Here is a 13,844-nt window from a genome sequence, read left to right as displayed (position 1 = left end):
GGGTGGGGGGGAGTAATTTGAGTTAAACTAATCATTTATTCTTAAGCGTTAACAACATTTGTTTGCAACATCATTGAGGTCTATGTTATCGTGCAAATTGACTCAAGGTGGCAGTATAGACCATGAGTCTTAAATTGCTGTCTCTCTCTTTTATGGAAGGGCGTTTTGGCTGCCCAAGCGATCTGGACATACAGTTGTAGCAAGGAAACGTCAAATTGCTGTTGCTCTTACGTGAACGATTACCTTTTAGAACTACGTTGTATTTATTTCCCTGTCTTCTGATTTATTTTAAATGATGGCTCATTCAACCACCACCATGTTTCCAACGCGGACCTTTTATTTCCTCTTCCTTTTGAGTCATTTGACGCACGGAGACGTGAGCTTTTCTCTCCCTGAGGAGTTGAACCGTGGATCGGTGATTGGGAATTTGGCCAAGGATCTCGGATTGAAAGCGAGCGCGCTGGCCGGCAGAAAAGCGCGCATCGACGCTGACGGGAGCGGAAAACGCTTTTGTGATTTGAACTTGAGAAATGGAGAGCTGATTGTGTCCGACAGAATTGACAGAGAAGGGCTTTGCGGCAACAAAGCATCGTGCGTCCTGAAGCATGAGCTTGTGTTGCAGAATCCACTGGAGCTTCATCGAATTAATCTTCATATACAAGATGTTAATGATAACGCACCAATATTTAATGATGGCTTAATTGATTTGGAGATACGGGAGTCTGCCATTAAAGGAGCTCGTTTTGTGATAGAAGAGGCTCACGATGCAGACATAGGACAAAATGCAGTGCAGCGATACATCCTTGAGAAAAATGATAATTTCATTTTAGCTGTCAGTGATAACACAATAGAGCTTGTTCTTGACAAAGAGCTCGACCGTGAACAGCAACAGGAAATTAATTTGCTGCTTACGGCTTTAGATGGGGGATCACCTCAGAGATCAGGTACAGTAGTCATACATGTCACTGTGTTGGATGCTAATGATAACGCCCCTGTATTCAGTCAAGCTGTATATAAAGCCACTTTGCCTGAAAACTCTCCCCCAAACACAGTTGTTATTAATGTCAGTGCTACCGATGTTGATGAAGGAGTGAATGGAGATGTTACTTATGATTTTGGACATATAACAGAAGATGTGAAGAAGATATTTAATATTGATCGGAAAGCGGGCGCAATAGCTGTAATTGGCAATATAGACTATGAATCAAGCACATCATACGAAATACGTGTGAAAGCCAAAGATGGACTAGGTCTATCAACCTATGCCAAAGTGATTATTTATGTCACTGATGTGAATGACAATCCTCCAGTGATACATATCGAATCAATATCCAGTTCTGTACCAGAGAATGTGTCACCTGGAACTGAGGTAGGCATCATCAATGTGCAGGATAGAGACTCTGAGAAGAACGGACAGGTCCACTGCACCATTCAACAAAATGTCCCCTTTAAGTTAGTTCCTTCTATTCCAAATTATTATTCTCTGGTGACTAATGGACAACTGGACCGTGAACTTGTGTCTGATTACAACATCACAATCAGCGCAACTGACGAGGGCTCTCCCCCTCTGTCCTCCCATGATACTCTTTACTTGTCTATAGGAGACATTAACGACAACTCACCGGTGTTTGAGGAGGAGTCCTACAGCGCCTATGTGAGTGAAAATAATCAAGCCGGTTCCACGTTGTGTTCCGTAAGAGCCCGAGACCCGGACTGGAGACAAAATGGTAGTGTTATTTATTCTCTGTTAAGTACTGAGGTGAACGGTTCTCCAGTTTCTTCCTATGTATCTGTTAACGGGGACACAGGAGCGATGCATGCCGTCAAGTCATTTGATTATGAACAATTGAGGAGTTTTAAAGTCCACGTCATGGCCAGAGACAATGGTTCTCCTCCACTGAGCAGCAACGTGAGTGTCAGTGTGTTTGTCTCAGATGTGAATGATAACTCTCCTCAGATACTTTATCCCGCCCCGGAGGGCAACTCCTTCATGACCGAGCTGGTCCCCAAATCTGTGCACGGCGGCTCTGTGGTATCCAAAGTGATAGCGGTCGACGCCGACTCTGGACAGAACGCCTGGTTGTCCTACCATATACTTAAGACCACAGATCCGGGACTTTTTAGCATTGGGCTCCACAGTGGAGAGATTAGGACCCAGCGGGACGTTTTGGAATCTGACAGCATGAAACAGAAATTGATTGTGGCAGTGAAAGATAATGGACAGCCCCCTCGCTCTGCCACATGCTCCATGTATTTACTTATTTCTGATAACTTGGCTGAAGTGCCGGAACTGAAAGACAATTCTTACGAGGAGAAGAATTCTAAACTGACATCTTATTTGATCATTGCCCTGGTGTCTGTGTCAACGTTTTTTCTGACCTTCATCATCATCGTCCTGGGTGTCAGGTTTTGTCGGAGGAGAAAGCCCAGACTGCTGTTTGACGGAGCAGTTGCCATCCCCAGCGCATATCTCCCTCCTAATTACGCAGATGTTGATGGAACAGGAACTTTACGTAGCACCTACAACTATGATGCCTACTTGACAACGGGTTCCAGAACCAGTGACTTTAAATTTGTGTCTTCTTACAATGACAACACGCTGCCTGCTGAGCAAACGCTGAGGAAAAGTCCAACTGACTTCATTGATGAGCTTCAAGATTCTTTCGACCCACTTGAGGTAGATGATTTTTCCTATTTAAAACAAGATGAAAGATGTTTCAATTACAAGCATGATTAAAAATAGTTTTTCACTTACCATTAGAAAATAGAGTAACAAAATGGAACGTATACATTTGATGCAAACCAAATAGTGGATTGGTAACAATATACGACTGTAGACCAAAGGCCTCTGTTTTCACATTTTCTAATTGATGTAATTGTTGGAATGGACTATTAATGTATATTTAAAACACATCATATTTTGTTTTCCACTCACAGTGTGTGAATATTTGACTAGCTGAGCATTCGTTGAGGAGTTACCACCGGTCCGGTGAATAGTTTGTGTGCCTTTTGTCAGTCTGAACTGGATAAGAAGTTGAAAATTGTGATTATGATTTCGATATGTAATTTCACTTAATTTGCAGTGAGTTGTCTGTATTATTCAGCCTTGCAGATGAGTGGATTACTGTTGGTTAACAACAGTTACCAGTTTGTTATGTTTGTTTTAGGTCCTTGAATTTAAAATGCTGGCACTCAGATAAAGTGGTGGACTCTTGCAGTACTGTAAACAACAAATTCCCTTTTTGTTCTTTTGCTGAAATTGTGTGAAATATGAGAGGAAAGCTTCCTGTCCAGACTATCAGATTTATTCATTAGCTGTCTACTCTAGTTGGTGTACTTTCAAATGCTAGGAATCCATTGAATGAAACTGCTTTGATTTAATCCAAGAGATTATTTTAAATAACAATTAAAGAAATTATTTTAAATTGAAGCTGTTTGATTTTAGTTGTTACTTCTTTTAGTTACCTGTCTGATATTGGTACCCAACTGTTCCATGAATTTAGACGGTTTGTCATGATTGTTTTGTTCTGTTTCATTTTTTGAGCTTCATGTCATGTGTTATCTTGTTTTATAAACACCAATAGACAGACAAACAGATAGACTGACTTTATTGCCCCATATAGGGAAATTCTTTTTCAGAGTCTGTTAGACACCAACTTTAATACAAGGACTCATCACACAATAATGTACAACATATATACTGTATATATTCACTATATGACCACAGTATTACACACCAAATGCAAAATAAATAAATAAATAAATAGACAAGGTGACATATACTCAGAAAGGTTGGCTTTTCGTAAAACCTGGCAGCCCTTAATCGATTACTTGAATTGATTAATCTCTCCAGAAAGCAATTAGAGGCCCTGACACCTCCCCACTTTTCCCCTTTTAACTTGACCTAATTGAATCTTATTGAATTTTGTTTATCATCTTATTCATGCTAGTTATTGTGTTATTGAATGTTCGGATTATGCGCTTTTTGTGGTGGTTGTTGTTTGCTGAATATATATATATATATATATATATATATATATATATATATATATATATATATATATATATATATATATATATATATATATATATATATATATATATATATATATATACTGGACTGTCTCAGAAAATTAGAATACACAATATTCTAATTTTTTGAGACAGTCCTGTGTATATATACAGGACTGTCTCAGGAAATTAGAATACACAATATTCTAATTTCCTGACTGTCTCAGGAAATTAGAATATTGTGTATTCTAATTTCCTGACTGTCTCAGGAAATTAGAATATTGTGTATTCTAATTTCCTGAGACAGTCCTGTATATATACACAGGACTGTCTCAAAAAATTAGAATATTGTGTATTCTAATTTTCTGAGACAGTCCAGTATATATATATATATATATATATATATATATATATATATATATATATATATATATATATATATATATATATATATATATATATATATATATATATATATATATATATATATATATATATATATATATATATACAGTGCCTTGCAAAAGTATTCGGCCCCCTTGACTCTTGCAACCTTTCGCCACATTTCAGGCTTCAAACATAAAGATATGAAATATAATTTTTTTGTCAAGAATCAACAACAAGTGGGACACAATCGTGAAATGGAACAACATTTATTGTATAATTTAAACTTTTTTAACAAATAAAAAACTGAAAAGTGGGGCGTGCAATATTATTCGGCCCCTTTACTTTCAGTGCAGCAAACTCACTCCAGAAGTTCAGTGAGTATCTCTGAATGATCCAATGTCGTCCTAAATGACCGATGATGATAAATAAAATCCGCCTGTGTGTAATCAAGTCTCCGTATAAATGCACCTGCTCTGTGATAGTCTCAGGGTTCTGTTTAAAGTGCTGAGAGCATTATGAAAACCAAGGAACACACCAGGCAGGTCCGAGATACTGTTGTGGAGAATTTAAAGCCGAATTTGGATACAAAAATATTTCCCAAGCTTTAAACATCTCAAGGAGCACTGTGCAAGCCATCATATTGAAATGGAAGGAGCATCAGACCACTGCAAATCAACCAAGACCCGGTCGTCCTTCCAAACTTTCTTCTCAAACAAGGAGAAAATTGATCAGAGATGCAGCCAAGAGGCCCATGATCACTCTGGATGAACTGCAGAGATCTACAGCTGAGGTGGGAGAGTCTGTCCATAGGACAACAATCAGTCATACACTGCACAAATCTGGCCTTTATGGAAGAGTAGGAAGAAGAAAGCCATTTCTCAAAGATATCCATAAAAAGTCTCGTTTAAAGTTTGCCACAAGCCACCTGGGAGACACACCAAACATGTGGAAGAAGGTGCTCTGGTCAGATGAAACTAAAATTGAACTTTTGGGCCACAATGCAAAACGATATGTTTGGCGTAAAAGCAACACAGCTCATCACCCTGAACACACCATCCCCACTGTCAAACATGGTGGTGGCAGCATCGTGGTTTGGGCCTGCTTTTCTTCAGCAGGGACAGGGAAGATGGTTAAAATTGACGGGAAGATGGATGCAGCCAAATACAGGAACATTCTGGAAGAAAACCTGTTGGTATCTGCACAAGACCTGAGACTGGGACGGAGATTTATCTTTCAACAGGACAATGATCCAAAACATAAAGCCAAATCTTCAATGGAATGGTTAAAAAAATAAACGTATCCAGGTGTTAGAATGGCCAAGTCAAAGTCCAGACCTGAATCCAATCGAGAATCTGTGGAAAGAGCTTAAGACTGCTGTTCACAAACACTCTCCATCCAACCTCACTGAGCTCGAGCTGTTTTGCAAGGAAGAATGGGCAAGAATGTCAGTCTCTCGATGTGCAAAACTGATAGAAACATACCCCAAGGGACTTGCAGCTGTAATTGGAGCAAAAGGTGGCGCTACAAAGTATTAATGCAAGGGGGCCGAATAATATTGCACGCCCCACTTTTCAGTTTTTTATTTGTTAAGAAAGTTTAAATTATCCAATAAATTTTGTTCCACTTCACGATTGTGTCCCACTTGTTGTTGATTCTTGACAAAAAAATTAAAATTTTATATCTTTATGTTTGAAGCCTGAAATGTGGCGAAAGGTTGCAAGGTTCAAGGGGGCCGAATACTTTTGCAAGGCACTGTATATATATATATTTTTTTTTTTTTTTTAAATAGCGTGATGTACAGTATGTATGGTTCGTGTAAAATAGATGGAAGTTTTGGTCATGTTACAGCCAAACACAATTATGTTTTCCCTTGGAATTTTGGCAAGCACTATTTAATTATTATTATTATTAATTTGTTTTTCTTTCATCACGTATGGAGCATGATGGGGATTCATTTTTACCTTTGGTTTGGCTGATAGCTACTGGATCATGTTTGTATATCAAAAAGTTCAAATAAAAAAGAAGTATTCAAAAGAAAGGTTGGCTCCTTCAGGTTTATCATGGGAGGGTATTGAGTGCTGTGATGGTAGATGGGGCAAAGCTTTTACTAATGTAAGCCTGTCTCCATCTCAGAGTTCAGTGTCTGTGACCAAAAGGCAGCAGTATCGAGTGTGGGTTGAGATGTTGGTCATTGACAGTGCCGGGTCACTGCTCTGTGGTTGAGCTCTGTGAGATTGGGTGTAGGATGGTTAATGATCTTGGATGCAGTGTGTGTTATTTCAGTCAGTTTGACCCTGTTGGTGGTGGACAGCATGTTATGAAACCAGTGGAACAGTACAGAAGGACGGGTAGAAGGATGCTTGTATACAGTAGTGACAGGTGGGAGGCAACAGAAAGAGCACAAAGTTTATGAATATCATGGAGTCTGTTGAGACCTTTTCTGGATATCTGTGATGTGTGAGGGGCTGAAGCAATTCTATACAGGTTGTGGAGGAAACCGCAAAGGACACAATCCTGCAGAGCCCTGGTGTTGGTGATGATGGTTGATGACTGTGCCTATCCTCACAGCCTGTGGTCTATTGGACAGGAAGTTGTGGACCCAGCGGATGAGTAGTGGAGATATGTTAAGATGAATGTTGAAGGCTGAGCTCAAGTCAATGAAGAGTGTGGATGCAAAGGTGCCAGGTGAATTCAGATGTTGAAGGAGGGGTTGGAGGCAGTGGCGTTGTAGGCCTATTTAATATTCCTAAGCCCCCCTAAATGATTTGTTGTTTTTTTATTTAGAAAAATAAATTAATTAATTAAAATATATATATATCAGGGGTCGCGTTAACCGAATATTTTCCGTCGTTGACCGGTTTTTTAAAACGGTGACGGAAAAAACTGAAGTCCGTCCGTCATTTTGACAGGTTGCAATTCACACCCCAGACCATATTGTGTATTCTAATTTCCTGAGACAGTCCTGTATATATACACAGGACTGTCTCAAAAAATTAGAATATTGTGTATTCTAATTTCCTGAGACAGTCCAGTATATATATATATATATATATATATATATATATATATATATATATATATATATATATATATATATATATATATATATATATATATATATATATATATATATATATATATATATACTTTTTTTTTTTTAATATATGCTGATATATTCACTATGAAGTTGCCAAAATATTAGTTTAAATCAATAATAAAAATTGTCATTATTAACTTAAATATGATCAAGAATCTGTCGGTTTACTCTCACACGTTTCCCTCTTCCTCACTTCGTAGAGTAGCCCCCTCAGTGCGTCGTTATCCAATCCATTCCATTTGTTCATACAGAGAACGCCGACGTCACTGAAAATCCAGTCCGCGTTTTCCCTTTGACCTTGCTCACAGTCGGTACCGTGTGTGGGTACCTCTGATGCACACAGTAGAGCGTAAATAGATGGGTGAAGGATGAACATAAGAAATATTTCAAGAAAGTGAGTATTTATCACTGCTGGTAGTAAGAGTTAGTTAGCTCCAGTCCCCAGTTTACAGCAGAAAGTACCATGTAATTAATAAACCAAATGCTCTGTGTTTGACAAATAAAAACCTGGCTTGCACACTACACAAATATTTGAGAACAAACAATTACTGTGTTGTGAGCGAAAGTCATGGCTTTTGCCTCTATGGTTAAATATTTATACTGTATATACGTAAATTATCAGTCTTTGTTAGCTGTTTGCAAAGTTTTGTGCTTGTACGCTGTACTCCTGGGGGCTAAGTCCCCCCTGTTCTTAAAACCTAGTGACGCCCATGGTTGGAGAAGATTTGCTACAGCATCCTCTGTTCCCCGTCTGACCGCATTATGCAAACTTATGTGGGTCTAGGCGTTGACTGACGACTGGCAGGGTAATGGGGAGATTTTTTTTTTTCTATTGGCCTTTTATCATGATTATAAGTGCAACTGGATGGCAGTGATTTGGCTCAGAGGGGGTATGTTTTTTTTTTCTTCGATATCGGAATGATGGCTGATTGGCTACAAGAGAGTTTTTGTCGAAAACTGCAAAATGAAGAAAGCATATTTTGCAAAGTATCATCACTGTATTTATGTATATTTTAGTCCGTAGTTGTTTTCTTCATTTACTGTAAATTGTTATATATTTCTATAAGTGTCACTTAACAATTATTCGTAAAAAACAATAATTAAATCCCACTTTTATGTTTTCCTGAAAATAAGTGTGACAACAAATGTACTTAGACAGTTTGCTGTGTTTTGCATGTCACAGTTCCTTTCAAGAACTAATTAACTGACTTCCTTGCGAGAACTGGTTTGGAGGATTTTTTTGTTTGTTTTTGTTCAGTTAGATAATTAACGTTTTCAAAAAGTCAACCTGCTCATTTTGCCCTTTTAGCATACTCTGTGTGGCTCTTAAATATGCTTTCATCTCTGTCCATGGTTCTGAAATGATCGTTTCCGTAGTTAAAAGTGAAATGTTTTTAACCCCGATTTTTCTCCTGTCATAACAAACATTGAGCTGCTCGTAATTTCAATTTATCTACATTTGTTTTACAACTTTTATTTATCTTGATCATTTCTTTTAACTCTAAAAGTACACATATAAGAATCCACTTTTATGAATTTTCCCCACATCAAATTTAAGAGTGTATGATTAGAATTATTTATGCAGAAATTTCTTTAACAACTGCTGACGACAGATGTTATGACAAAAAATGCACTCTAGATGTCAGTATGCCCTAATGAACAAACGTTTTATACTTTCACACCCATTTGTGCCCGTGCACAAACGATTATACTATTGTGGAGCGTTGCTCGAGACGCTTGATAACGTACATTCGGTGTGATAAACTGTGGCTATCACAATAGCTTAGCTTCATCTTGTTTTACCATTAATTTATTTTTGTTTGCTGCGCAATGGAGAACAAAAGATATGCACCGTTCAGCTGGAGCCTAGTTTTTCTTTTCTTTTTTCTATACCCCACCAATGGAGACGTCAGCTATTCTGTACCAGAGGAGATGAAACGTGGATCCGTAATAGGGAATATTGCCAAGGATATGGGACTAAACGTGGGCCAGCTTTCTGCTCGTAAAGCACGCATTGATCCAGAGGACAACGACGTACATCACTGCGGTATCAACCTCAACACTGGTGACTTGATTGTGCAGGAAAGGATTGACAGAGAAGATCTTTGCGGTAAAAAGGCCTCCTGTGTTTTGAAACAGGAACTTGTACTGGAAAACCCATTAGAACTGCACCGTATTACTGTCAGGGTTCTAGATGTTAATGATAATTCACCACAATTTAATGAAGACTTGCTAAAATTAGAAATTCGGGAATCAGCAGCAAAGGGTGCACGTTTTCCACTTGGAGAAGCACACGATGGAGACATCGGAGAAAATGCAGTACAAAGCTACACTTTGCAACAAAATGAGCATTTTAAATTAAATATAAATACAAAAACAGGTGGACGAAAGTACTGTGAACTGGTCTTAGACAAAGAATTGGATAGAGAAGATAAAAGAGAAATTATGCTTTTACTAACAGCAAATGACGGCGGCTCTCCTCAGAGATCAGGCACTGTAACTATACACGTCACTGTGCTGGATGCTAATGATAATGTACCAGTGTTTAGTGAGCCGGTCTATAAAGCCAGTCTCCCCGAAAACTCTCCAATAGATACCTTGGTTATGACAGTGAGTGCAAGTGATGCAGATGACGGATTAAATAGTAAAATAACTTATGCATTTGACCATCTATCTGATGACAAAACTAATGTCTTTACTCTAAATCCTAAAACTGGAGACGTGAGAGTATCTGGTATTATTGATTATGAGAAAGTAAAATCATATGAAATGCAAATAAGCGCTAAGGATGGTCTTGGTCTAGTGTCTTACTCAACAATAATTATTGACCTTAGTGATGTAAATGACAACAGCCCTGTGATAAATATAAAGTCATTGTCTGATCCAGTAGCAGAGAATGTGCCACCTGGTATGGAGGTGGGCATCATTAATGTGCAGGACCGAGACTCAGAGCAGAATGGGCAGGTCCGTTGTTCCATTCATCAAAATGTTCCCTTCAAATTAGTTTCTTCTATTCCAAACTATTACTCGCTGGTAACGACTGGACAACTGGACCGTGAACTTGTCTCTGATTACAACATTACAATCAGTGCTACTGACGAGGGCTCACCTCCTCTGTCTTCCTCTAAAAGTATCCACTTGTCTGTAGCAGACATCAACGACAACCCACCTGTTTTTGAGGAAGAGTCCTACAGCGCATATGTCAGTGAAAATAATCAAGCAGGCTCCCCTTTATGTTCTGTTAATGCCCAAGACCCTGATTGGAGACAGAATGGTAGCGTAATTTACTCTCTCTTACCTGCTGAGTTGAACGGTTCCCCTGTATCCTCATATGTGTCTATTAACGGTGACACGGGGGTGATCCACGCCGTCAGGTCATTTGATTATGAACACTTGAGGAGTTTTCAAGTTCACGTCATGGCCAGAGACAACGGTTCTCCTCCTTTGAGCAGCAATGTGAGCATTAATGTGTTTGTCTCGGATGTGAATGATAACTCTCCTCAAATATTGTACCCTGCCCCTGAAGGCAACTCCTTCATGACAGAGCTGGTCCCTAAAGCTGCACAAGGCGGCTCTGTGGTGTCCAAAGTGATAGCGGTGGACGCAGACTCAGGACAGAATGCCTGGCTGTCCTACCACATAGTCAAGTCCACAGATCCGGGACTTTTCACCATTGGTCTGCACAGCGGAGAGATAAGAACCCAGCGGGACATTTTGGAATCTGACAGCATGAAACAGAACCTATTAGTGGCAGTAAAAGATAACGGACTGCCCCCCCGCACTGCCAGCTGCTCAATGTATTTACTTCTTTCTGATAACTTGGCTGAAGTGCCGGAACTAAAGGACATTTCTTATGAGCAGAAAAATTCCAAACTGACCTCTTACCTGATCATCGCTCTGGTGTCTGTGTCCACCTTCTTGTTGACCTTCATTATTATCGTTCTTGGTGTGAGGTTTTGTCGCAGGAGAAAGCCCAGACTTTTGTTTGATGGTGCAGTTGCCATCCCCGGTGCATATCTTCCTCCTAATTACGCAGATGTTGATGGAACAGGAACATTACGTAGCACATACAACTATGACGCCTACTTGACTACGGGTTCCAGAACCAGTGACTTTAAGTTTGTGTCTTCATACAATGACAACACACTTCCCGCTGACCAGACTCTGAGGAAAAGTCCAAGTGATTTTGATGAGATGTTTGGGGATGCTGGAGGTTCTCCTGAGGTAGGAAATAAAGTGTTATTTAACTTTATTATTTTCGCCAAAGACTTGCTGTTAATGTTTTTTGTTTGTTTGTTTTTTTACATTTTCAACAAAGTTGTTCAAAAGTCTAGTTAACAATCGTGGAACTTCTAGGTTTCCTCCTTTGATTTTTCCACTGTTCAGTCACAGAATCCATCCATTTTATAATGTTTTTTTTTTATTTTTTTTTTAATATTCACAGGTTATATTTCTACAGTTCGAAAAGTATTCACTCAGAGTGAGCGCTTTTCCATCATATAATATTCTTCGAATAAATTTACTCTTGTCACCTTTTCTTTACCAACAATTCCTTCTGGATTGTTTCACGGCTTGAATTGTTGTCAAAGGTCAGAACATTTTACTTCCCTAAGGGTTCATGTTGTTTTTCTGATGTGGGGGGTGGCAAGCACCGATATTAGTGTTTAAAGTTGCTTTTTGGAATTTTTTTCTATTCAGCAATATTGATACATCGATTTTTAACATCACACTGCAAATGAATTTGTATTCTGTGGCCTCAGTCAAAAAATTGTGTTGTGCAGTAGCATAAACATAGCAAATTCTGACACATTTAGAAGGTTTGTATTCTTTGGGAGTGGGAAAATTTAATACTTTGTTTATTGCTCCTTTAAATTTGTATTTATTTGACCTCTAATTAATTTTAAATATACTTTATTTCCAATAGTTTTCAGTGGCTTGTATTAGCAAGTTTTATGTAGCTGATCCTCATGTTGATACATTAATTTTAATTTTAACATCTTAGGTATAGTTAAGGTGTTAATTTTCTGTGTTTTTTATGTGACCAACTATTATTGCCAATCCATACAATAGCTTTGGGTATGGTATTTATTTTAAATGTAGTTTGCTTCTTTACTTGCTCTTTTACCACATTGCCAATGGGCCACGGCCACAAAAATTACATTAAATAACTGGCAGCAATTGACGAGTATTGTACTGTAAAAATAATTTAAAGTACTTAAAGGAAATATTCAAGTAATTTACTGTATAAAATAATTACAGTAATTAACTTGCAATAATTAGTAAAACACTGTAAAATTCTGACTGTAAAACGTAACACAGTAGGTTCCTGTAAAAAAAAGGTACAGTAACTTATTGTAATTTGAGAAAAACATTTCACACACATTTTTATATTTTTTAAAAATACATTTTCATTTTATTATCATTATTATTATTATTATTATTATTATTATTATTTTTTTTTTTAAATACACTTTTTGTCATTGTAAAAAGCAAGTCACATTTGTCCCAACTTGGCTTGGTTGGTCGGTACAGAACATTTACAGCATCTTATACAAGATGTCTTCCGCCTCACAGTTCTGCCACTTCTAAAACTTATTTGGGTATTGACTGTGTAATTGGTGTAATTTTGATTGAGCAATAGAAATATAAATACAAGTTATACATCTCTTGGACCATTTGATGATAAGATCATTTTAACAGTATATTCCTCTCAAGACGGATCAATAGGTTTTAGAAATTAACCTGAAATAGAAATTTGAAGAATTAGTCAAACATTTTATCGATCTGTAAAACAGAAATTTGTCAATTTGTGTTCTTAATAAACAGCTTGCCCCGAATGAACAAATGGGCAATCACTTTAGAATTCATCTGATTTTGTCTTAACCGAGTTAATACAGAGGACATGTACCATGTACAATGACAAATACCTGCTAAACAGCTAAAAGAGTATACTGTAAATTCTCCCTTTTTTTTTTTTTTTTTTTTTTTTAACGATTTCTGAAATAGCATTCATTTATAAAGTTGAAGTTCCACATGAGATCCTAGACTCTTCTCTGCCTATATCTCCATCACACATCCAAATCGGATTTTATTGAAATATAGTTTTACATGTGCAGTGAGCCCCGGTGTGCTGCAAGATAAGTTGTTGACAATTGAGTTAAGTCAAGAGAAAAGTAACACAAAAAAAAAATATATATATATATATATATATATATATATATATATATATATATATATATATATATATATATATATATATATATATATATATATATAAAGTGATGCTCCAACTCTACACACAAGCTATATCGCCCTTTTGAACGATAAATGGCGTTAACATAAAGTGCAA

General features: G+C 37.6%; 2 protein-coding genes across 9 annotated transcripts in view; both read left to right on the top strand.

Moving 5' to 3' along the window:
• LOC130923821 (protocadherin gamma-C5-like) overlaps positions 1-13,844 on the top strand; it is a 313,176-nt gene that overhangs the window by 64,830 nt on the left and 234,502 nt on the right. The window contains exon 1 of one of the 8 annotated variants that reach the window (XM_057849866.1): positions 159-2,677. The exons of the other annotated variants lie outside the window; for them this stretch is intronic. Coding sequence (XP_057705849.1) covers positions 293-2,677 — 2,385 coding nt within the window. The 5' untranslated portion in view covers positions 159-292. Of the gene's footprint in view, positions 1-158; positions 2,678-13,844 lie in introns of those variants that run through there. 8 annotated transcript variants of the gene reach the window in all.
• LOC130923830 (protocadherin gamma-A11-like) overlaps positions 1-13,844 on the top strand; it is a 100,322-nt gene that overhangs the window by 60,723 nt on the left and 25,755 nt on the right. The gene's annotated exons all lie outside the window — the stretch shown is intronic.

Source organism: Corythoichthys intestinalis, chromosome 11 (genome assembly GCF_030265065.1).
Source record: "Corythoichthys intestinalis isolate RoL2023-P3 chromosome 11, ASM3026506v1, whole genome shotgun sequence".
Classification (NCBI taxonomy): domain Eukaryota; kingdom Metazoa; phylum Chordata; class Actinopteri; order Syngnathiformes; family Syngnathidae; genus Corythoichthys; species Corythoichthys intestinalis.
The sequence above is the reverse complement of the archived record's forward strand: the minus strand, read 5'-3'. Positions and strand labels throughout refer to the sequence as shown.